Source organism: Apostichopus japonicus, chromosome 4 (assembly GCF_037975245.1).
Source record: "Apostichopus japonicus isolate 1M-3 chromosome 4, ASM3797524v1, whole genome shotgun sequence".
NCBI lineage: Eukaryota > Metazoa > Echinodermata > Holothuroidea > Aspidochirotida > Stichopodidae > Apostichopus > Apostichopus japonicus.
Genome location: NC_092564.1, coordinates 28,892,539 through 28,920,095, shown reverse-complemented (window position 1 = coordinate 28,920,095; position 27,557 = coordinate 28,892,539). Strand labels below are relative to the sequence as shown.

Sequence of the window (27,557 nt, the reverse complement as noted above, 5' to 3'; positions counted from 1 at the left end):
ACTGGGATACCAACGCAATGAGAGGTACAGAGCAAATAGCTTGCAACTCCATTGGAGGTCATTTCATACAGCTTGTAATAATATATCATTAATACTTATAATCATCACCAGGATGAAAACAACAGAAAGCCACATGGTGTAGTGATTCCTTGTAACAGTATATATTGCAAACAGTAACACTGCTGCAATGGTGTAGTGATTCCTTGTAACAGTAATAGTGCAAACAGTAACACTGCTGCAATCAAAATTATGTGCTGACCATTGCCGACTTCAAATAATCACGAAGATTCTTGTAATGATGATCATAAGGTATCACTAGCGGTCAGTTAGGCAAATGCTTGGCATCAGCTGGACCAGAAAGTGCAGATAAAATAAAAGACTTTTTTTCACAAAAGATTCTTCATCGCATTTAATAACATCCGAACAATAATTGCATAAGAGAAAAATCTGCTTAATTTGATACAGAATTACATAAGATTAAGATATGAAAAAACTGAGACCCTTTTAGCACCAGTTATGTATTCACTGAGCATATGAAAGGAAAATGATTTAAAGATAGCATGCAATTCTGAAATGTTGCTTCTTAATGCATGAGTTTGACACATGTCTATGGACGGTGTGAAAGGCCCCTGCTGGTGCAGTTTTACATCAGTGTGTCAAAGACTCTGTTTTCTAAGCCGTTACGAGTCATTATCAGTTAGCCCATCATGAAGTATGTAGGCAGTCACTCACTAGAATAGAAAATATTAATTTCAACATCACTTTGAAAAAGCTAATTAGCAAGAATATACAAATAAATTTTCAAGATTGTGTTAGCTATCTAACACCAGAACTACGTAGGGTTGCGTCGCTATATACCGATATACCAGGTATACCTGATATTTCATTCATACCCATACTGACGGTATTGAAATATTTCATCAATGAATATCCCAAAAATACCAGGTAAAACAAACCTGGAATTCCCGGTAGAAATAACACCTTATTATAATTCTGATTCAGAACCAAGTTCTATGATCTGATTTAGAAGTCAGCACAATGATCCATTCCTTTTAATACTAGACAAATGACTGTAACAAACCAGACAGTCAGCCAAGGTTCATAGACACAGAAACATAAAAAATTACACTTGACCAAAAAGAAATCTATCAATTTCAATCAAGTCTCTCTTGAAGAATTTGCAAGAGCTTCAGAATTTTGACTACTGCTGATCTCAAACGACCTTTGACACTCACAGCAAAAGAATGACTTTTTGTAATCACTAATATCTGGATACCAAATATGAACTTCATCCGAAAGTTGCAAAAGCAATTGTGCTTACAAGGTTTTCATACTTTGACCTCTGCTGACCCAAATGGCCGTTGATCTCCACTAATTTCAATAGGGATCTTGCACTCATCAAGGAGGATCTGCATACCAGATATATTTACATTTAAACGAACCCACACTTCTTGAGCTTTCACGTTTACTCAGTTTGTATAGTTTTACCCGTTAACCTTTTGACCTCCACCAATTTCAATATGGATAGTGCACTTACCATGGGTTATCTACACATTAGGTACTTTCTCACAAAGCGTGTGTACATGGGTTACCGACTTTGACCTGTTGACCTAACATCACCTTTGACCTCCAACAATTTCAAGAGGGATCATTTATTCATCAACGGGGGTTTAACATACCATGTATGAACTCCAAGAAAGATGCAGTTATTGACCTATCATGTTTACAGGGCCAGGGGCACACACAGGCATCACCAATCACATAGATTCCTTTTGCCTTTCGCAAGGAATTAAATTGGGTTCATTGTCACTCCCTTTACAACTATGAATAGAAGAGCATGATCACATAATAGAGCATCTCCAGGAATGGCTGTAAGATAGATCTGGTTATATTGTTGGTAACTTACTAACAGATCCATGTGATAGTTTGGACAAGAATTGCTCTTCTTGGTTTTATATGATTATTAATCTATTGTGAAGGCCGTACCAACAAAGTTGAAAGATGCAAGTCCATAAAAGTCCATAAAGAGAGCTCTCTCTCAAAAACTCAAGTCACTGGCATCACCCAACCAGCTGCACTTGTAATGTGTCTTACAAACAGTGTATACCATTAAAGTTGTGGAATAGATTTACCAAACACGTTTACCAACTTGATTTTGTTTTTAATATAAAGCATGAACTTAAAATAGAAAAAGATGGCAGCATGTCAATAGACACACCCAGCAGACACCAAAAACAAACACCGGTAGTAGTTTCATAAGGCACTGTGAATGTGTGAAGCAAACATACAATGCCTGCTTATCATGCTACTGCATACTGTAGCTGTTAAAATGCTAAACCCTAACACACATACAAAGGTTAAAGCCTTGAACTAAACTGTATACTGCAAAATGCTGAAAATTTATTGACCAACTTAGAGATCATAAATATACATAGCAAATATGGAGGTGATTAAAGAACTTAGTATCATACAAAATATAAATATAATTTGCTATAATTTAATTGTAATTTGGAAGACTGAATAAGGTGACTTAAATCTTGTCATAAAGTAGGTTGATTATAAGGCATTTTGGCATGTGTTTACTTATAGAGATACAAAATTAAAGTCTTCTACATTAAAAAAACAAATTCACCAAAGTTGGTACGCCAGTAATTCAACTTGATGTCTACCATGAGAACATACCATGAAAGAATCCATACAATAAAGCATGCATGAGGAAGCCAAGGTCAACTACACAGGGCACAACAATGTTCTTATACTATGGCTTGATAGCGCCTCTATGCATTCAATCTTGTCAGTCTAAACAATCTTTTTGCAGTACTATTGTGTAGTTAATAATCACACAGGCATGATTTGCAGAGATTGAGCAAAATAAAATGTTAACTATAACACAGAATCATCCAATGTTTACAAATATATCAGCCAGTTGATCATGATCATGTGCATGCGCAGGCAGATGTCTTGGCCTCAATAATATCTAATATAAAAACCATGTACTGAAATATATTTTGCATTTAGGGCAAAGCAAGCAACTAATGGATTTTTGTGGAATATCTCCTTCAAACAGTTTTCTGTGCTGCAGAAACTTTAACAGACCACACAGACATTACATAATAGTGCTAGGCATGGGGATTTATATAGCCTAGGCTGCTCAGCACATAACCTAATGGACAGTTTCGAATGGAGTGTTCAACGCATATTCCCGCAAATGCATCCGACTAGTGATTTCATCTTGACCAAAACAATAACAAATAACAAACTCCTTTGGTTTTTAATATTCATTTGCTTCATCCCTGTGATTGGGTCATAATTTTGGGGGGAAATTATATGGTCATAACTGTGTGATTGTTTACTACACATTAGTGACATAAACTATGGTGCAGTTACAGATCGGTTATGATGTTTGTAAAGGAATGCATGAAAGTATTTAATATCATTGACAAATGGACATGCAACATTTATCTAGGTTAATGTTTCCCATTGCTCATATTGTGCTTTGAACAAGACTATATCAAGTCTTCAAACTTCCTCACCTCTGATTGCAATTAAAGACAATGGACAGTTTCTCTACTATTTACAAGATTAATTGCAATAATTTCCTCTCACATAACCAGACACTTGGAGTCTTCTTCCCCTGTAGATTTGCCAGCAGGACCATGGTCTTCTACCATTTGAACATCATTTCTGGATTCTTTCAGTCCATATTTAGCTCGGATGTCATTTCGCTTTGCTGCTCGTTCTGCTTTCTTTTTGTTCATAATGCCATCTCGTTTAGCCCTATAGGAGAAGAAAATAATTAGACAATCCAACTTAAGAGGGAAGACATGAAAGGGAACTGTAGTCAGTCTTTGGTAGTGCAATATTTCATACATAACTACAATGAAAATAATCTTTAAAAAGGACTAACCTCAGTAGGAATAATTAAGACAATATCTGTTCTAATTCAAGTTAAATTGTCATCTTGCTTACAAAGCATTGTTATTGTCTCACTAATAATAACAATATGCATTTGTAAAGCACTTTTATCCAGTTATAAAACAATGCTTAGAGGCACTGCAGGAGCAAAAAGTACACAAAATGGACGCAACAGTCATCAAACAGATGAATACGCATTCATGAATAAGAACGTCTTGAGTTCTTTCTGGAAAGTTGACACCTGCTGGATTGTTTCCAGATGTAAAAGCCCAGTCACATCTCACCAGATTGCAATAACGGAGAGGGAACGAAGACAAAAAATGGCACTCCGTTGATGTACGTTAGTATCCGTTTAGTCTGCGGTTCTCCTCCGTTCGTCTACGTTTCATTACCGGGAGGGTCCAGTTTGTCCGGTGTCGATTTTGAACATGCACAAAACTTGGAACGGACATCCACCGAAAAATGTCTCCGTTATTTATTCATTACTAATCCGTTTTATCAGTTTCTCATGCGTTTTGTTCGTTCTGCATGCGTTTGGCATACTGTATTTCTCCGTTCATCTCTGGTTATTGCTATTGCTCACCGGATCATTAACGGACAAAGAACGGATGAAACGTAGAAGTACAGTGCCTATACCGTATATTCGACGGACGCTAACGTAGAAATAACGGAAGTGCAAAGGAATAGAACTGACAATGAACAGATAGGTAACGGACGTAACACGGAAGAAACGGAAGAACTCAGGCCAGGAAAGTATAACAGACGGACATAGAACGGAGATGCAGCGTACCTCCACCTTGTCCACTTCAAGCGTCCCACGCCTCATTCTGCTCCTATAACCTCTACCGTCAACCCCTACATCATGGACCCTTCAGAAAGATTCAAGCTTCAAACCAATGTCAGCTTTACAAGCACAGATGCTTATCATTGAAGCCAACATCAAGACCAATGAACAAGTCAAGAAGAGAAGGAAGAGACGTGCTCGGCGTAAATGCTGGTCTAGGGCCTTGCTGGGTCCACAGAGAAGACGGCAGTTTGGTCTTTATGACCAACTAATGCAGGAGCTGCGAATCGAAGACTAAAATCTTTCATCAACTTCATGAGGATGCCCCCGGATTTTGAGGCACTCCGGAGGCCCAGGTTTTAGACCGTTTCTTCTCCGTTGCTAGTCCGGTATGTCCGTTACATTTTGTTCTGTTACGTTTTGTATGTTCTTTATCCGTTAATTGTCCATTGTAAATTCGTTACTATCCGTTGGTGTTTGTTAGTTCGTTCGTTGTTCATCCGTTGTTGTCCGTTGCTGTCCGTCCCTTGTACGTTTGTAATCCGTTTTCACCGTTGAACGTCCGGTACGTTGCAACCCCCAGATGCATGCGCGACAACTTTTGCCAACGGAAATAACCGGATGACTGTTTTTCGCGCGTACTCTTGTCCATTTGTGCAATCCGGTGAGATGTGACAGGGCCTTAAGGGGAGTCTGTTCCAGAGCTGTGGAGCTGATCTAGCAAAGCAACGATCCCCATAGGTGGAAGTGCGAACAGTAGGAACAGACAGCATGTTGTACGCTTGAACGAAGCACCCTGCTAGGTCTGTATTCTTGGAGAAGCTTATGTAAGTAAATTGGGGCTAAACCATTCCTTGCTTTGAACACAAGGACAAGAATTTTATAATTGATTCTGTCCGCAATTCTTAGTCAGTGAAGCTCTTTAAGAATTGGTGTTATATGTTGGTGTTTTTTATTTGCTTTTGTTACAAGTCTAGCAGCACAGTTCTGAACACGTTGAAGCTTATTAAGAAGATGTTTAGGTAATCTACTGAGGAGCTCCTGTAGGCAAATTGAGGCTAAGCCATTCCTTGCTTGAACACAAGGACAAGAATTTTATAATTGATTCTGTCCGCAATTCTTAGTCAGTGAAGCTCTTTAAGAATTGGTGTTATATGTTGGTGTTTTTTGCTTTTGTTACAAGTCTAGCAGCACAGTTCTGAACACGTTGAAGCTTATTAAGAAGATGTTTAGGTAGTCCACTGATGAGAGCATTGCAATAGTCAAGATGTGACAGAACACACGACCACACCAAAGTGGCAGTTGTTTTGGAGTTAATAATCTGTTGAATCATTGAAATATTCCTGATGCTGTGGAATGCTCTCTGGCATACTTTAGCAATATGGACGGCAGCACGTAAAGACCAATCAAACACAACTCCCAAGTTGCGAGCTTGCTGACTTGGTTCAATTACACATTCTCTGATCTCTTCAGCTTGATATGACACAAGATGATTGCACCAGAATAATTTTGACAAATGTTAACTGACATCTTGTTTCTTATATCGTCTACCTGGGTACTTAATCCTTTGCATTTTGTATGCTTTCGTTCTGTAACACTAATGTGAAGTTTTCCATCTGAATCCTACACACTACTTAAAAAGTTGATCCCAACTCTGTTTTTGCAGAGTTGTTTAAAATATCAGGTTTACAAAGTTTTCAGTTTGCCTTCCAGTAACCTCAAATGACCAAGTTTCACCACCACTTCCAAGTGTGGAGCTCACTTAAGCTTTGGAGGTTTTACAAACTTTTCAGACTTTGACCTTCAGTGACCTCAAATGATATTTGACGTCAAAAACAATAGGATTGTACTCAATAAGATGGATCCATATATGCTAAGTATGAAGTTTATCCAAGCTTTGCTATCGATTTTACAAGTTCTTCACACTGACCTCTGGAGACTGATAATGACCTTTAAAAAAATTGAAAAATACCAGGGTTCTTGAGCTCACCAAGCTGAATTTTTATATTTTCACTATGAATTTCATTCAAGCATTGGTTTTGGAATAACCAACTTTACAAGGGTGTTAGTGCTGACCAAAATGACAAAATGGTTTCACACTCATGTATGATACCAGAATCAGCAAGATTGCAGCACATTAATTAATGTAAAATGCCAATGGTCACATCACCAAACATGTAAAAGTTCAATCTTGGCCAAATTTGTGCAAGAGATTGTCACAAACTCCTCCTGAACTGTTAGGTCCAATGAACTTCAAACTTGGTGGGAGTGTATTCCTTGGCATGGGATGTTGTCTCTGTGACTTATGACTTATGACATCATAAGCCAAATATCAAATAACCAAAACTCAGCATTTTGGCTATTACAAACATATAAAATGGTCGCAATCTTCCACAAAACAAAGTGTGTCACAAATTTGTATAGATTTTTTGTTAAGATTATATGTTGGATTTATTGTGCAAAATGATTTTCAAGAACTTGCCAACCATATTGTCATGGATACAAAAAACAAGCACAATCTAGACCTCGAAAATAGATGGAGTCAAATTCAAAATTTTCAAGATTCCTAAGTATCTGTACAAATATCTAATAGACTTTGCAACTACAGTAACTAGTGTAAAATGCCAAAGGTCACATGATCAATGGAGGTAAGAGGTCAAAATTGTGCAAAAACTATGTCTCAAACTCCTCCTCCTCTACCATGGCATGGACTTCAAACTTGGTGGATGTGTGCCTGGCTGTGGGATAAAGTGCATTGTGACAAATGACAATCATACAAAGTGGGAGAAACTCTCAAATCCATGAAGGAAACCATACCCCTAAAATTTCACATTGCATTAAATAATGTAAAATTCCCAATTTGTGTGCTTACCAAAATGGCCAAAAATGTGTTACAAAATTGTCTTAAATGTTATAGAGATATTCTGGGCTTGAAGTTGATTGCTTAGCAGAAAATTGCTAGAAATGTTAGTGTAATAAATAAAAAAAATTTAAAAACCTGCAATTTTGGCTGACAAAATACCTTGGAAATTGTTTAATGGTCGTCCAGTCTTCCAAGGCAACCAAGGTAAAAGACTAGTACAGTAGTTAACATCAAATTCAGATTGCATCAATTGTAATAAAATACCCCTAGTAGACTGTCGTGATCCCGCTTCCGTACAGGGTATAGACAAAATAATAAAACACATTCAATACGTGTAGGTGAGATTATACTTCTCTTCTATTCGGTGGTTCGTGTATATCTGATATAACAAAGGTGACCTCGGGGTAGATATATCTTATTGAGTATATATACAAGTGACCTTTTAGAGTGTAGAATATATGCCAGTCGTTTAGTTAATCTATTACACTCCTCCCCACTTAATTAGAACATTAAGTTACTCGTTTTGAAATTATCTGTGGCAATTGGTTATAGATGAGTATATACATTTCACTTACAATAATTAAGGCCGGTAATAATCAGGCCTTTTGCGATTACGCTTTGGGTATGACTTAGGTGTATTATCTAAATCAGGTACGTCTGAAGCATGTGACTCAACGTCATAAGCTTCGGGAATATCACCAACTGCTTGAGGTGGTTCTGTGTCAGAATCAGAATTATCTGCTACAGGCAAATCATTGGCATCAATCTCTATGATTGAAGGCGGCTGAATGTTGGTGTCCTTAGGTGGTAATGGATTAACTGAGTTACTCAAATGGCATTTCCTAATCTGATCTTGATGTCGTCTTACCACGTTACCATTTTCTAACTTAACCTTAAATGAAATTGGTCCAGTCTTTTCAACGATGTGACCAATAAGCCACTTTTGACCTCTGATCGCAAAGTTCTTAGCAAAAACTTTGTCACCTAACTCAAATGATCGATTGACACTCGACTTGTCATGTTGCCTCTTTTGCTGTTCCTGTTTTGCTGAACTCTCTGATATAAATTTGGGTGGATCAGGTCCATACGAGAACGTAAGGAGCGACCCATTAACAATTGTGACGGAGAGTCTCCTGTCGTGGTTTGAGGGGTTATTCTGTATTTGAAGAGAAATCGTGAGACTTTGTCCTGTAAATTTCCATCTCTCATTCTCTTTACCCCTTGTTTGACAGTTTGGACTGCTCGTTCAGCCAGTCCATTTGATGCCGGGTGATATGGGGCAGTAGTTACATGTCGAATGCCACTCATTTCACAAAACGTTTTAAACTCTGAGCTTGTGAAACATGATCCATTATCACTAACTATCATTTCAGGTACTCCCAATTGTGAAAAAGTTTTACGCAAATTTTGTATGGTGGATTTGGTAGTGGAGTTATTCATTACATGAACTTCGATCCATTTTGAGTAAGCATCAACTATAACCAACAACATGTGTCCCATGAACGGTCCAGCAAAATCTATATGAATTCGGGACCATGGTCGACTGGGTTGTGGCCATGAATGTAATGGTGCTTTAGGGGGATTAGGTCTGCTTTCTTGACAGACCGGGCATTCTTTCACTAACTTTTCAATTTCACTATCCAAGTTAGGCCACCAAACAAATCCACGGGCAAAACTTTTCATGCGTGACCCTCCCACATGACAATCATGTAGTTCTTCCAATATTGGTTTACGGAGCAGAGGAGGGATTATCAATCTGTTGCCCCAGAGCAAACATCCATCCTCTACGGACAATTCATTACGTCTTTGGTAATACGGTTTCAAGGCCTCATTACGTTGCTCTGGCCAAACACATTTTACATAACCCAATATTTTAGATAATGTTGGATCACGTCGAGTACTTTTGCGTACTTGACTTGATGTTACTGGGCATTGATCAAGAATATTCAGTGCAAGTACTATCTCTGGGGGTACTGGATTACTCTTAATAGTTTCTGGCAATGCAAGTCGACTCATTGCGTCGGCATTAGCATGTGCATCTGTTGGTTTGAATTTGAGATTGTATTCATACATAGCAAGAGTGAGAGCCCAACGCTGAATGCGCGCGGATGCCTGCGGCGGTATTGTGCGGCCCTCATTGAACAAACCAAGCAGCGGCTTGTGATCTGTGAACAGCGTAAAATGTCGCCCATAAAGATACGAATGAAATTTCGTTACACCAAACACACATGCTAAACCCTCTTTTTCAATTTGCGCATAATTCTTTTCTGCGCTTGACAATGTGCGCGAAGCAAACCCAATCGGTTGCTCTGAGCCGTCTTCCATTTTGTGTGCTAACACAGCGCCAATTCCATAGGGGGATGCATCACATGACAATATTAATTCTTTTGTAGGATCATAATGACACAATACTTGTGAAGACATGAGTAAGTCTTTAGAGTTCTCAAAGGCAGACTTTTCCGTTTGAGTCTATCTCCATTGAGTGTCCTTCCTCAACAAATCGTATAGTGGAGCCAAAGTTGTCGACAGTGCCGGTAGGAACTTCCCGTAGTAAGTAAGAAGACCCAAATACGATTTTAGCTCTGTCACGTTACGTGGTGCCGGTGCTTCCTTGATTGCTTTTACCTTTTCTGGCATGGGGTGAAGACCTTTCTCGTCAATCATGTGGCCTAGGTATTGTACAGATGGCGTCATGAATAAACATTTCTCTTTTCTGAGCCGGAGACCAGCATCTTCTAGCTTACTGAGGACTTCGTCAAGGATCATCAAGTGTTCCTCAGTTGCACCCGTTATGAGGATGTCATCCAGGTATACCACTACATTGGGTATTCCCTGTAAAATACCTTCGATGGCGCGTTGGAATATCCCGGGGGCCGATGATATGCCAAATGGAAGGCGATTATACTGGAAGAGTCCCTTGTGGGTGTTGATGACCACATATTGTTTGGAATCTTCATCCAGTTTCAACTGCTGGTAGGCCTGGCTCATGTCCAGTTTCGAAAAAGTCTTTCCGCCAGCCAGTGTCGCGAAGAGATCTTCGATCTTAGGAATTGGATATTGATCCAATTTAGACGCTTTGTTAACAGTAACCTTATAGTCACCACAAATCCGAATAGATGACTTATCCGCTTTAAGGATGGGTACTATTGGCGCGGCCCAATCTGCGAACTGAATTGGCGTTATTATGCCCTCAATTTGCAACCTGTCCAGTTCAGCTTCCACTTTGTTCTTCATTGCGTATGGAACTGATCGCGGTTTGTGAAACTTTGGATTGACCTGTGAGTCAACATAGATTTTGGCTGTGGTTCCCTTTAACAAACCTAGTCCCTCTTTAAATAATTCACTATGGGCTTTCAGCAAATCTGACAGTCGTTCCCTGGTCACGTTATTGACGTAGAAACTGTTCCAGTCCAGCCGAATTTTCTGAAGCCAGTCGCGACCAAGAAGACTTGCTCCCTCACCACGAATAACGATTAACCGCAACTTGCATTTTTGTCGCTGATATTCGATGGTCACTTCAGTTTCACCTAAAATTTCTACCGTGGCTCCGGTATACGTACGAAGAACAATATCTTTTTTGTGGCACTTTTTGTTCTTCCAATTAGCCTTGAAAGTTTCCTCTGAAACAATCGACATAGAAGCTCCTGTATCCACTTCCATCTTTACACTCTGTCCATCAATCTTTATGTCCACCGCTAATGGTGCTCTACCGTCATTTACGTTGAATAGATAAAATAATTTATCGTTAGCTTGTCCAGTGTCTTCATTGACCTGCTTCACTTTAGATATCTTACTCCTACAAACTTTGGCAATATGTCCTCTCTTTCCACAATTATGACAGTCCTTATCTTTGAACCAGCAATCCTTCTGCTCGTGATTATTGTTTCCACAGCGATAACACTTTTGTTTTGACGACCACTCCTTTCGATTGCGATATTTCTCGGACTGCACGGTAACTTTCTGACCTTTGTGACCTTTGGGGATGTGCATGACCGACTCTTGGGTCAGAGGTGTCGCCAGGGGCTGTTGAAAGGCCTCTTTCAGGTGTTGCGCGTTCCGGGCTGCCGTTTCTTGGCTAGTGGCTATTTCTAGAGCTTTAGTAAAAGTGAATTTAGGTTGAGCCAACAAATTACGTTGGATTCTATCATCGTTAATCCCACAAACTAATCGGTCTCTAAGCATATCATTAAGAGTGTTACCATAATTACAGAATTCTGATAACGACTTCAGTTCAGAAACGAAGGTAGCGATTGACTCACCGGATTTTCGAAATCGGCTGTTGAACTGACAACGTTGAACTGTCTCAGATGGGGCGGGGCTTTGGTGTTTGGTCATAATTTCAACCAACTCTGTGAATGTTTTTTCACCTGGTTTTTCCGGGGAAACTAAATTCCTTAACAATTTATAGGAATCGGGTCCCACAATACTGAGAAAGATGGAACGTTTCTTTACTTCATCCGCAATACTGTTAGCTGCGAAGAAATGTTCAAGGCGCTCAACATACTGGATCCATTCTTCCCTTCCTTCGTGAAACTCCTCTAGCTTCCCAAATAAAGCCATAAGTAATAATGAAAGATATAGAAGTTGAAGAAAAATATTTCCTGTAGAAAATCCCATCCTCGTCGCCACTTTTTGTCGTGATCCCGCTTCCGTACAGGGTATAGACAAAATAATAAAACACATTCAATACGTGTAGGTGAGATTATACTTCTCTTCTATTCGGTGGTTCGTGTATATCTGATATAACAAAGGTGACCTCGGGGTAGATATATCTTATTGAGTATATATACAAGTGACCTTTTAGAGTGTAGAATATATGCCAGTCGTTTAGTTAATCTATTACATAGATGAATTGGTATCACCCTACTTAACTTTGGAGGTACTAAACTTAAACACAAATAGTGGTATGGTCTGCAGGAAGGGGAGATTTACTTGCCTAAAGCTGGTGTTCTATTCACCAAACCTACAATGTTAAATGTCAAAGGTCATGAGGTCAGTGAGTTCAAACTTGGTGAGTGTATGATGATGGATGGACCTCCACAGCAATATCACCATACTGGTCATGTACCCAAACTTTGGGATGAGATCTGTAACTCCTTGGATTACCTACTTCTTTCAGATTTTACCTCTGGTGACCTTAGAGGACCACTGACCTCTAAAAAAAAAGATAGGGTTCTTGTATACATTCACTGACAGGTATGAATTTAATCCATAATGTTCTTTTGAGTTTTGGTCTTGTTTACGAGAGAATGCATCATACATTGAACTCCCACGTACCCACACAAGCACACACACACACACATCATCAGCATATTCCTAAATTGCCTTCTGCAAGGAATGGTCAGGTTGGAGTTACAGTAGGAAGGAAGATTTTTTTAATATGAATCTTTAATTTGTTAAACCATCTAAAGTATAGTACTACAAGCTTCACAAAACACTATTCTAAGTCTGCTTACTATGAAACTGCCTGGTTTACAGGACTTTGTTCAAAGTGGTATACAGTGGTATTCAGAATAAAACAAGTCAGCAAATCCATAGAGTTGCAGATCTCTTCCCAAACTGTTGGTAATGCTGCCGTTATGATGTCATCACAGGCACACACAGACAAAGCTTGAACACAGCTTTACAGTACAGTATAGGAGTTTGCAACACACTGTTTACAAACCTCTGGACTTTTCACGTTTTACCTTGTAAAGTAGTATTCATGATATAAACATTGAAAGTCTGATTTTATATGGGAGGGATGGTTTCAAACATTTTGTCATTCGGGCATGCACAAAGCCTAAAAAGGAGCTTTTTCAGGCTTGAGCATACTAACTTTTGTAATACACATAAATGATTTATAATTGCTACAATAGTAGCAGAGTTTACATCACTCACCAATAAGGTCCTCTACATTTAACTGAACAGCTTGCCAGCATGAAATCCCATCACATTAGCAGTGAAGTACTTGCTTTTTTACATTGTGTTAAAACTAAGAAATTTTCTAGAATGGAAAATTACTGCTATTTATGGTACACACCTAAAGATGTGCATGGTAATAAACTCACAAACAATCAACCCCAGTTTTGCTGTGGGAGTAGAAACTGATGTTCATGCTCGAAATGTAACAAAATATTCACCTTTAAAGCCACAACATATACTGTAACAATTATCTTTACCTGGGCAGCATGTTTTACAAATTGAAGTTAATTTGAAGTCTGTTCTGTCACTTGTGATTGTTCCTTTTGGTAATATTTAAATAATAATAATACATGTATAGGGTGTGCTTCAATTCCACAATGATCAGCCTTCATATAACATCCCATAATAATATTTTGATTCAATCGCAAGCACTGACTCAGATCCGACTTTCTTATACGAAATCACGTTTAATGATTATTGTTCCAAGTGCTGGTGGAGAAAAGGCAAAGAGAATAAACTCAATGACAAATTTGTTTAAACTTTTAAATATTTCCCTGAGTGTTCCATGCTGTTAGTTGTACATAGGCTTCCTAGCCTACTATATAAGTGAACCCTACAGTAATATATATATTAACCATAAATACTCTTATCTTCTAGGCTAATGGAAGAATATGTCAACACCAGTCCATAAATAAGCATTCAAATATTATATTCTTACTCTAATGAGGGCAGAAAATTATGTCCATAATTTTAATAAAACAACTGACAGAGTATTATGCAAATAAGGGATTGGTTGGACTCACATTTCATACCAAACACAATATGTGCAGTCTAAGAACTCTTTGTACTTTGACTTACTTTTCTTCTGCTTTCCTTCTCTCTTCTTCCTTCTCCTTTTCAGGATCATACGCTGGCTTTTCCTCGGACTGATCATCGGAGAATCCAAGTTCCTTTGTTACACCTTTGACTTTATTGGATAATATAGCTTTCCCAACATAATCCATTTCTGTTAGTGAACCGAGAGCACTCAGATAAGGAATCTGTATTGGTAAAGAGACAAATGTACGGTTAATAAAGTCTTAATCATTGAAACCAACTGAGGGAAATAACTGATATTCCACAACTGTCTAACCAGAAAGTCTGAAGGCTTTGTCATTACTCTCTATAATCTACCCACTCAACTACCTCACTGATGTAGAGCAAGTTTACTTAAATGGATCCAAGAATTAAGTGAGAAATAGAAGATCAGAGATTTCCACCTACAGTACCTAGACCTTTACATCTCTGTAATACTCACTTGTGGACATCAAACACTTAAGACTATATATACAATTTTCATGCCAAAAACTTTCAATATCCAGAAAGAACAATCATCCTAATTGGAACACAATAACGTAGAAGCTGTACAAACACATGTACAATTACCTTATTGAGCTGACAATTCATCTCTGCCACCAACCTCTTTAACAATTGTTATTAATGGATGAAAGTTATAGCATTGTTTATTCCATGTGGAATATTTTGCCAAATTTACCTATAGCCATCTACTGTACATATATCACAGAGAATAAGGCCAATTTTGACAACATTTGAGATCAGTTCTTGACCCCTTGATGCTAAGAGTGTGACCACTGACAAGGGACAATAACACCTTTCAAAATCACCCAACTGGAGAGTATTAACTTTCGAATACAGATTTCATCTTCTTAGTGACTGTGTGTATTCTTCAAGTTATTTCAGAAGTACTGTAATGTGTACTTTGAGCCTGTCACAAACTGATCTTGACCAAACTATACTCACCATAAGAAAATTACAGCAACTGAAAACTCACCATGGGGCACTAAATTATACCATGTATGAGATTCATTGCAGCTTTACTTTTGGAGTTATCTTGTTTATAAAATTTTCTTACTTATGACCTAGACACTGAACTTAATTGACTCTTGACCTCTTCAAAGTTCTAGTACTCACTATGGTGAATGTACATTTGAGTACAAGGTTCATTGACCTTTACTTTTGGAGTAACCATCTTTACAAAGATTTCACACTTTAAAATCCATTGACCTCACCTGCCATTGACCTCTTCAGAGACCATTAGGGTTTTGCACTGAGTCTGGTGGAAACACATATCATATATATATGAAGTTCATTACACTTTTCCTTTGGGAGTTATCCATTTTTAAGATTTTTACATCTACTGCCCCAACAACTGACCTTTGACCCTCCAAAATGACAAAAGCAACACTCAGTGGCACCTATACATACCAAGTACATGATTCATGAAAGCCAGAATTAATGTGATGACTTGTTTATAAGTATCATAAGCACCTAAATACCAAGTACATGATTCATGAAAGCCAGAATTAATGTGATGACTTGTTTATAAGTATCATAAGCACCTAAATACCAAGTACATGATTCATCAACTAGCCAGAATTAATGTGATGACTTGTTTATAAGTATCATAAGCACCTAAATACCAAGTACATGATTCATCAACTAGCCAGAATTAATGTGATGACTTGTTTATAAGTATCATAAGCACCTAAATACCAAGTACATGATTCATGAAAGCCAGAATTAATGTGATGACTTGTTTATAAGTATCATAAGCACCTAAATACCAAGTACATGATTCATGAAAGCCAGAATTAATGTGATGACTTGTTTATAAGTATCATAAGCACCTAAATACCAAGTACATGATTCATCAACTAGCAAGAATTAATGTGATGACTTGTTTATAAGTATCATAAGCACCTAAATACCAAGTACATGATTCATCAACTAGCAAGAATTAATGTGATGACTTGTTTATAAGTATCATAAGCACCTAAATACCAAGTACATGATTCATCAACTAGCAAGAATTAATGTGATGACTTGTTTATAAGTATCATAAGCACCTAAATACCAAGTACATGATTCATCAACTAGCAAGAATTAATGTGATGACTTGTTTATAAGTATCATAAGCACCTAAATACCAAGTACATGATTCATCAACTAGCAAGAATTAATGCGCTGAATTGTTTGTAAGGTTTTCAGATTTTGCCTCCAATTGACTTCAATGAAACCTTGGCCTCTAACAAAATTACTCAAGTGTAGCACTCATTACTGCACACCTACCACCAAACTACATGACATTAATCAATGCTACAGATGTTCAGTAAGCTTGTTTACAAGGTTTTTAGCAACCAAATTGCCAAATGCCATCAATTTAGCAATATACAAATATTTAAAATTAGTGATCACATAGCCTTTACTAGAAATTCAAAGAATTACAAACAAAACAAGGACCACACAAAGCTAAGCAAATTAAAAAATAAACCTAAATGTCAAAGCACTCAGCATACTGAATGGCTCAACCTCTAGTACTTTCCTATTCAATACCTTTACAGAAGATTAGACTGCACTGGCAATGACAATATACACTACTATCAATGCATCCAGCTTTCATACACTTCCATTGACATGCCATAGATCTCTGTTTTTTGGCACAGTTTGCAACACAACTAGTTTTTTCCTAACATCCAAAAGAGATACACAAGCATGACAACTTCTGGAATCTACTTAATTCTGAACTCACACAGATATGTTTACTTTCTTTGATGACAAATTTACTCAAAGGAATACATAAATTGTTGTATTTCTCAAAGTATATTGCTACAGGCTATGTCTTCAAATGAGTTCATTAAGTTGTTCGGAGTCTGTTGTGTTTCTACAAAATTCATAAATGTAGTGTGCTCATGCCTTTGCAAGATCAACAACATTGCTCCAAAGCTGCAGCCAAAACTTCTCACAGGCCACCCTTGCAAGTCAGTCAGATCCCATTGATGCAGTTCTAAGCAAGAGACATGCTAAAAGTCAGGAGATATCAATCTCAGCATGTGGCCCATATTCAGAAAATAAAATCCTTACTTCCTACCACTTACTACCTTCTTCTTCTTCTCATGTGACTTTGTATCGTATGGCTACATTATGTATTGTTATTGTACCTACATCACTGATCTACTATAAGATCCCTCCTGAGTAATTGCAGAGAGGTAACAAATTGCTTCAATTCTGACAGAAGGTTCTTGTGGTGAATCCACAAACCACATTCAGAAGGGCAATGCAGCTTTTAACTTAGGAGTTCTTGATATTAGGTTCTCAGACTTTGACCTAGAGCTGGAGATATTACTGTACATGAAATTTGACCACAGAAATAAACTCTGTTTATGTATAAGGTGGAACCAGAAGTATAAGAGCTTTACTTTGCCATGATTGAAAGTTTCAGACCTTGACCTCTGTTGACCTTTGACCTCCAAAAACATCAGCAAATTCAGCACACATGATTTTCAGGAGCCAACCATTTGGCGCTTGAAGTAATCAGCAAGGAATTTGCACAAACAGGGACCTAACATATCAACTATAAAGTTTATTTATGCTTTACTTTAGGAGTTTGTGTGTTGACAAGGTTTCAGATTTTGACTTCCCTTGACCTTAAAATGTCTAACCTTCACAGAAAACAATATGATTGTTGCACTCACTAATGTGGATCTACATATATAACATTAGGTTAATTCAAGTTTTTCCATTTGATTTATAATCGGTTAACAAGGTTTACAGAGTTTGGCCCTCTGTTGACCTCTCATAAACTTTACTTAGAACTACAGAAAACTGTATACTGTTTTTACTCACTAAAGGTGCATCTACAATACACACTGTATCAAATATGAAGTTCATCAATTGCATCCATAGGATTTTTGTCCTCCTTATTGTGGATGTAAACCTGACTTAATGAGTTAAAGTGTTTACAAAGTCTTCAGTCGTTGACCCCTAATGACCTCAAGTGAGCAAGTTACAGTACCTCCACCAATTTCAATAGAGATCTTGTGCTCATCCAGGGAGGGACTACACACAAACTATGAACTTCATCCAAGCATTCTTCTCAGGTATCATTTTTGCAGTGTTTGGAGCTCTGTTGATCTCACACAACTTTTAACCCTCACAAAGGATAATGTTTCTTGCACTTGACCTGCATACCAGTATGAAGTTCATCCACCATATTCTTTGTAATTACAGTTTTTACAGCCAAGGCATCACACACACACACACAAGGCATCATACACACACACATATGGCATCATACACATCCACACAAGGCATCATACACACACACATATGGCATCATACACACACACACACACATATGGCATCATACACATCCACACAAGGCATCATACACACACACATATGGCATCATACACACACACACACACATATGGCATCATACACATCCACACAAGGCATCATACACACACACATATGGCATCATACACACACACACACACATATGGCATCATACACATCCACACAAGGCATCATACACACACACATATGGCATCATACACACACACACACACATATGGCATCATACACATCCACACAAGCTCCATCTTCCTTATGGAAGGGCAAAAGAATTAGCATGCAAATAATTTACATATAAATGGGAAGATAGTATCGTTTTATGTTGGGATCAAATATACTTCTCATTCAATCATCTTCCTTCACCAATCTGTAATGTCCATGCATATCTTATACTGTATGTGTCATCATACATTATTGCAATAAAAGTAACAAGACCATACATATCGTGAGCATGTTATATCTAGGTATACATTAGTGCTGATAGTCGACTTTTTCTTTTGTAGTGGATTAATCTCACAGCCCTTCTCCTGATTTATACTGCGATTACTCGGTTAGTTATGACGTCATCACTGTCATTTTTACATTGCAGAAATACAGTCAAAACAAATCTTTGTCCATGGTGCACTGTCTTTATTTGTTATTTTGTGTCTTAATGTGTGCAGGGTTCGTACACTTTTTTCACAGCAAAATTCAAGCACTTTTCAAGCACCAAATTTATGTTTTCAAGCACATGCTTATCATTAACAATAGACATTCTGTGAGACAGAGGCATAAAACATATCTAATGCAATGTGTACGCTGGGTTTATAAAGACATGATCAGTGTTGGATTTTCAGGTATTTGAGAAGGTTGTCCGTGGGACTACCAGTTTCAAAGATTTTAAAAGATTTTGGTAGTCCTGAAAAAAACTTGGTAGTCCTTCCAAATTTTCCACCAAAATTGTTCACAGCATGCATGTGTTTACGTGATATATCCGAATTGTAACGACGCTACACGCCGCATACAAACAGTATTGTTTATGATATACAATATAAATCCTACCAACTACAATGATAAATAATTTATCGTTCAGGTAGGTAGGATTTAGATTGTTTACTACTGTACAGCTCACATGCGTACGTCCAGCAATGCAATTTCACTCGGCCTATAGACTGTCCGTGTCTGATCGACTGTTGTTACAACCAGGGTAGAAATTATAGATTTGGCTTTGGGGGCAATTTTGGAAAATGAAAAGTTAAAAACGACCCTCTTAATGAATTTACGAGGGTTTTTTTTGTTAAGGTTTAGGGGTGCTCTTTTCTAAAATTCAACATGCTGTTTAAGGAAATGGTTGTAAGCATTTAATAGGATAAAGTAAGCACAATTACCCTCTTCCTTGTGCTGCGACCTTAAAGCAAATTCATTGAAATTTTAATCGCAAAAATTTGCGATCGTTTAGCAAATAACGTCAAGACACCAAATATATAACGAAAAACCAACAACCCATCAACTGAAATAGAAAACTTGTAGAAACACATAGAAAACAACATGTGTGGATGAAATCACCACCAAATACGAGACCATTATATACTGCTGAAAAGAAATCGAAGTTAAAACCTTCAATCCATCGATACAGCAACGGTGTACGTAAAATACAACATTCCCTCTTTAAGACATTTTCAGTTAATTGAAATGGTAAACAAAGCTAGGCATTTTTTTTTTTGGCAAACCGATGGTTGTCTACATTTCCCATTGACTTAGTGTGGCTGTTAGGCTAACATTTGGTCGAAGGTTGCAGTATTTCACGGATATTTTAGTTCTAGCTAACTGCGTCACAATTTCAGCAAATTAAGAGATGCTTAGGCTAGATTTTCCCGTTGACTATGTGTGGTGTTCGGCTACCATGCGCGCGACGATAGCAGCAAGGAAAGTGTGTAACCAAAGCTACGCAAAGTTTATTTGGGGGGCAAACCAACCGATGGTTAGGCTACATTTCCCATTGACTTAGTGTGATTGTTAGGCTAAAATGTGGTCGAAGATTGAAGTTTTTCATGGATATTTTTATTCTTTATTTGCGACACAACTGAGCGAATAAACAGATGGCTAGGTTAGATTTCCATGTTGACTCAGTGTGAAGTTAGGCTACCATGTGGTCGGAGATTTGTGGGGATTTTTGGTTATTGTCGCTGGTACTGAAATTGCTTAGTGGAGGCCGTAATTTGCCAGTGACTGTGCGAGAAGATTGCGGTGATTGTGCGCGACCCTCCCTCGTACGTAATTTTTTAGACAACTAAGACATTCTTTTAAGTTTTTTGTTTGTCACAATTTGACTATTCCACGGTAATTATTGTGTAACAATTACATACAAAATATGTTTTGCATTAAGCATGTTAAATTTCAAGCACTTTTCAATGACATTTTCCAAAAATATAAGAAATCAAGTACTTTCAAGGCCTTGAAAACTGACCAATCAAATTCAAGCATTTTCAAGGTTTTCAAGCACCCGTACGAACCCTGTGTGTGGTGTCTAAATCATGTTAAAACATCTACCAAACAATAACTGTGAACAACTTTCAATCTACAACGGTTTTTTTGAAATCCTTCACAGTAAATCAAAACTTTTGAATGAATCTACAAGGCTACTACAACTATTAGCACTGATAAGAGCAAACGTGCAAACAATGAATAAATGTAGCAACTTGCAACTTGTAGCAGTGTGATGATTAGTATGCAATAGAGTTTTCTGTGGAAGGACGTTCAAGGTTCTAGGCTAGGCTCTACCCTAGCACAATAGCAGGTACATATTTTGCAAACTGAAATCAAAGTACACTGCAATCGATGTGACACACTCGATCAGACATCCAATGAATGTGAACCAGGCCAGTAATACTTAATTATAAACATGTCTGAAGAAATGACAAGTTTAGATTGAGTGCAATGATGAAACATTGCTACCTGACTGAATGTTGCACTGCAGAACAATTGTATTACTGACAAGCAAACGCATCAATTTAACAGGAGTTGGTGCTCACCGATTTTTAACACAGCACTGTGCAAGCTAGCTGTCACAGGGGTCAATGAACTGTACATTAATGTAGTGATGAAATACAATACAGTACATTTGAGCATAGGGCAAACGTTCTAGGCTAGGCCTTAGTGCATTTTTTGATAGGTTCTAGCTATTGTTCCAAAGCAATTATGTGTAGTGCTAGCTTGTTGTTGAGTAAAATTGGGTTTTGAGCGTGATTAATTGAACATTCAAAGTGTAACAATAGGGCTCCTATGGAAAGCAGTGCTTCTGCACTGAGCAGGACTACCTTCATTAAAGATTACAATAATAAATAAAAAAAATTAAAAAGTAATCATGACTACTGCTTTGTAATCAATTACGACTATCAGCACTTGCATACACACAAAACAAAATAGATGGTAACTACAGTATATTAACATGCCCCCCCCCCTTACACCAATATTGTTCTGTGTTTCAATATAGTCCAGTTTTAGGGATTACCTCACACAATTTAAACAAAAACTCTTCCCATACTGATTTCCCCCACAATGAGTTCGAATCCAGCCAAAATGTATCCTGATACAGTCATAGTTAGATGTATCATTTTCACAAGTAGTTAACAAGTAATAAAGACCAGGGCAGGTCCAAGCTCTTGTATCCCTAGAAGCCAAATTTCAAACTTTACTGAAGCTCCCTAAATGTGGTGTCATGTTAAAGCTGAATTATTGAAGTTTCAGATTTTCATAATTTTTTTAAATTGTTTTGCCTATTCGAACAATTACAGCCGGCTAATTTGCATAAATTCAAATTGCAGCGTGACGTACGGGACATTTGGAATTCTATTTCCCTGCCAGCAATATGAACTTATTGAATATAAGTTATGTGGGACATGATACACCCTTCCTTCCAATAATTTTGACATATTATGTTTTTGGGTTCATCAATTAAATATGCTAATTAGCTAGTGTCCAAATACTGATGTCCCGTACGTCACAATTTTCAGCACTTTTTTTCAAGTTTTGATATGGACGAACAATTTTTTTTTGGTGATATTCTGTAAAGTTCTAATTAAGAACATTGTTCAACAAAATCCATCCCAAAAAAATTGAAAAAATATTCACAGCAAATCTAATTATCAAAATAAAAAATGTGACGTACGGGACAAAATGTGACGTACGGGACATAGTGTGGGGGAAACCCTGTATTTATACATAAAAAACATGCATGGGCTCCAATGGGGACCTCAACTGGAAACCTTTCAATGCTTACAAATCTATTTTGTTGAAAGATGGTAGTTGCAACTTATAATCCCTGCATGCCTGAAGAGCACAACATGGCTTCAAATAAACCATTGACTGATGACCACCAACAGCCCAGGTGTTGTTCAATATACTATCGGGAAGTCAATTGTGTGTGTGTGTGGGATACAGAATCATCTACAATGCTATTCAACATTGACATTGAATGCGGACAACTTTAAGAATGTTGAGTTTGCATTTCAACATTTTGTAGGCCTTTTGTGAAGTGTGACTATCATGACTGTGCAACAATGTTCTTGTGTCCTGAACTTAGTAGACATTGAGATTTTTAGTTACAAGTGTAGAGTTTTGCTCGCCCAATTTTTGCAGAGGACAAACACTCATGAGTTTGTTCAATAATCAGTATTAGATCTATAGAATTTTCTTTGTTGTACTAGTTTCATAGATGGACATTACATTGACATTACTGTGGACATTTTGATATGTTTTGAATGGGATGGATCATATTTCAACTTGAGGGTTAATAGTGGGGAATATGATACAGTGTTGTACAGTATATACCGGAAACAGTTTTGCACCAAAACTTTGCATCTTGAATCATTTGTGGTCTAACAAAGCTAGAATTGATGTTATGACTATTTGGTCTGGTAACCAGTATCAGGTCTATAGAGTTTTCTTTGTTGTACTAGTTTCATAGATGGACATTATGTGGACGTTACTGTGGACATTTTGATATGTTTTGAATGGGATGGATCATATTTCAACTTGAGGGTCAATAGTGGGGAGTATGATACAGTGTTGTACAGTATATACCGAGACAGTTTTGCACCAAAACTTTGCATCTTGAATCATTTGTGGTCTAACAAAGCTAGAATTGATGTTATGAGTATTTGGTCTGGTAACCAGTATTAGGTCTATAGAGTTTTCTTTGTTGTACTAGTTTCATAGATGGACATTATGTGGACTTTACTGTGGACATTTTGGTAGAATATGATGGATCATATTTCAACCTCAGGGTCAATAGTGGGGAGTATAATACAGTGCTGTACAGTATACACCGGAAACAGTTTTGCACCAAAACTTGCATCTTGAATCATTTGTGGTCTAACAAAGCTAGAATTGATGTTATGAGTATTTGGTCTGGTACCAGTATCAGGTCTATAGAGTTTTCTTTGTTGTACTAGTTTCATAGATGGGCATTATGTGGACGTTACTGTGGACATTTTGGTAGAATATGATGGATCATATTTCAACTTCAGGGTCAATAGTGGGGAGTATCGTACAGTGCTGTACAGTATATATACCGAAACAGTTTTGCACCAAAACTTGCATCTTGAATCATTTGTGGTCTAACAAAGTTAGAATTGATGTAATGAGCATTTGGTCTGGTAACCATTATTAGGTCTATAGAGTTTTCTTTGTTGTACTAGTTTCATAGATGGACATTATGTGGATGTTACTGTGGACATTTTGGTATGTTTTGAATGGGATGGATCATATTTCAACTTGAGGGTCAATAATAGGGAGTATGATACAGTGTTGTACAGTATATACCGAGACAGTTTTGCACCAAAACTTGCATCTTGGATCATTTGTGGTCTAACAAAGCTAGAATTGATGTTATGAGTATTTGATGAATGTGTAGAGTAGATTTATACTTTACGCATTCCATGTTTTATGTAGTGGAATGATCTCACAAGTACAGTCACTGCTCTTTTCGATCCCCGAAAGAAGGAAATATGGCATTTAATTACAAATGACATTGTTCTGACATATCCAGATTAATGTTTTTATGTAGAAATCAGCTTGTTATGGTATATTCAGGAATAAAAATATGAGTTTTCATAGTCAATTTTTATTTGGACAAATTGTCCCGTACGTCACATGTCCCGTACGTCACAGGACAATTTTCATTTGTGTAATCACTGAACTGGAATGGCTTCATATTTTTTTCTAATATGTTACAGCTTAGCCCTTGGAAGGTTAGGCTATTCACTAGTTATAACAGCTTGATCACTGCCCTCCTAATTTCAGAGCGATTTAAGCTTTGCTCTTTAGCAAAAAAAACACAAAATTCTCTGGTCCCGTACGTCACACTGTACATTAATTAAGATGGGACCTAATTAAAGCAAGTGTAGGAAATCTTCATGAGTTTGTAATAAAGTAGCAGCAATAACAAATATGAAAACCTGAAAAAGTTTCTGGAAAATAGATTTTTTATAACTTTTAGACACATTTAAGTCTCTGAAATGTCCCGTACGTCACAGTGCAAATAGCTTGGACTTGCCCACCACACTTTTTTCTCCACACTTTCCTGTCTTTGTCCTTCTGCAGCTTATTCCCTAGTCCCTACCCTCTTACCCAAATCCTCGCTTTGTCCCTCCACAGTTTATCTCCTACCACTACACTTCGCCCTGCTGGTTTCTTTCTTCCCTTCATCCTTTTTTCTACTAATCCTCTACATCTTTCTCTTTTGTATTCACCATGCTCATCAACCTGTCTGTATTCTGTGCATGTATTTGTCCCTTCTGTTACTGTTACTTGTCATTCAGCCTCTCAAGAAGATCCTGCTAGGATCGCAACGTCAGGCCAACTTACTTTTCATTAATAGCTCCATGGTTTGCACAAGTAATAAAAAACTAATAAAGTCTTAAGTTTAGGACACTTCTTTGGTAGACAAAAACAAGACCTGGAGGATAACTCTCTATAGCGTTTGAATAATATGAAGTACTGCCTTCTGTTCATATAACGTGGGTTACATGGTGTCCACCACCCTGGGGGAGATGTTAAGTTAGTGGGCAGGTTTGTTATGGCTTGACCCTTATCGGAAGTATTACTTCTTTAAGCCCCAACATAAATCTCTAGGCCCTATATTGTACTTGAGTTGTTCACAAAGAAAATTGGTCCATAAAAATGGACACCGTAACCCATATTCTGTTGTTGGTGATGTTTTCAAGCTTCCAGATGGAAGAAGCTTTAAGCAGGACCATAGGCAGAGGGAATTCAACTAAACACTTATCAGCTCAAGTTGGACAATGCCAGCAAAAGTTAATGATATTTAATAATAGAAAATAATGTGAGTAACAAAGGACACCTAAAGCAAGTGCTCACAGGAAAATAGACCTGCCAAAATTTAATGCTATCAAAAGATATTCTAAAATGCAATAACTATTGAGAACATTCATTACATATAAACAAAACTACTGACTGTTGGGTTTGGTTTGGTTGAAAAAACAGGAAACATGACTGACTTTAGCAATTTTGTATGCATGTATTACAGATATCACAACTTTACAAGTTTTACCTCTCCATATACAGGTACTGTAACAAACTGATCATAACCATTCAACATAAAGTCATTTTTGGAAGCTCTGCAATGCATAATGGTTTTTGACATTGACATCATTTATTTCCATCATCAATTAAATACAAGAATGTTGAACGTAACATTTTTAAGCTGGACGCCATGTAAAGCATGTTATACTCTGATTCAATCATCCCACATGGAAACCATTCACTGCTTTTCTGGAGGAAGTGTGTAGTACACGTCATGCAAATTATGTTGCTGATTCATTTTTGTGGGCAAGATAAAGCTAATGGCTTTTAAAGGCCTTTATTAAAAAACCTTCTAGGAATTTAACATTTATTCTGATTATGTCTTTTCTATGGAATTTTGTGCATATTTTGCCAAATTCCTCTTGATAGAAAAGAATGTGTTAGTCATTGCATTTTGTATTTAACTTATTTATTTCTTCAGTTTATTTGTACAACACCAGGTAGTGTTTTACATCCCAATAAAATATCAATGAACTTATGAGCAAATAAAGAACCAAATGTAGTGATTTCCCAGTACCATATCCTTACAGTTACACATATGAATGATCTCCTCACTGGGACTCCAAGTTACACTAGCAATGCTTTCAGTGAGGCTTTTGAAGCTTTTGTTGCCTTATTCAGCTGCAAAGGGTGATTTTTGTTTGACAAAAATCGCTTCTCTGCCTTTTTGCTAAGATCATGTGTAGTATCTGTTTCCTTTCGAGGGGAATGATGATACACCCCCGGAGATGATCCAACAGTCACAGTCCTGTTGCAAGGGGACTGGGGTTGAGAGCAGATCAGTCTTTCCGTAGTTTGGTTTTCGTGCCCAGGTTCTTTCCTGGGTGACTTTTCTTAAAAAGTATAAAATAACTTCTACAGAAATACACCCCCAACTCACACATGTATAATTTCTCACGATTCGTGGAGATTTTGACCTCCAAATGCGCGCGGCAACTTCGCGTAACCAGTATTGGTGGTACTGTAGGCATAGTCTAAGTTTGGCTCGGCCTAGCCTACAGTATGTAGCCGTGGCCTTATTCAAAGAGTTGAACATAGGTTTAACTTAAGCCGAGTAAAAGTGAGGCCTAACTTAGGCTAGCGACAGTGTATCTATTTCCAAATATCAGCCAGTTTTTTATGTAAACCAGTCGGAATAAATAGGTCTTACTCACAGTTTTCGTTGTTTAATGGTTTCGCTGCTGCAGAAACTACTGAGTGAGAGAAGTATGACAATTAAGTTCGATTACGGTAGCTTACAAGTAGCATGATCAGCATGTCAAAAATGGTAGGGATGAACAAGAAATTTTAGTAACCCTACTGAGTTAGGGTTCC

The 27,557-nt window shown here is 37.5% G+C and overlaps 1 protein-coding gene across 2 annotated transcripts; it reads right to left on the bottom strand.

Annotated features, from left to right (window-relative positions):
• Positions 1-394: 394 nt before the first annotated feature.
• Positions 395-27,557, bottom strand: LOC139967068 (uncharacterized). Of its 2 annotated transcripts, XM_071970750.1 has the most exons (3): positions 27,398-27,557; positions 14,325-14,506; positions 395-3,777 (listed from the first exon to the last, which is right to left on the bottom strand). In XM_071970750.1, the coding sequence occupies exons 2-3, from the start codon at positions 14,468-14,470 to the stop codon at positions 3,603-3,605; spliced, it is 321 nt and encodes a 106-aa protein (XP_071826851.1). In that variant the 5' UTR covers positions 14,471-14,506; positions 27,398-27,557; the 3' UTR covers positions 395-3,602. The 2 variants fall into 2 exon arrangements, with proteins under 2 accessions (XP_071826851.1, XP_071826850.1); XM_071970749.1 differs by lacking the exons at positions 395-3,777; positions 27,398-27,557 and adding an exon at positions 10,026-13,955 and having other exon boundaries at positions 14,325-14,464.

Coding starts and splice junctions, on each gene's coding strand:
- LOC139967068 (XM_071970749.1), bottom strand. CDS start 12,245: ATGTGTTTTATTATTTTGTCTATACCCTGTACGGAAGCGGGATCACGA.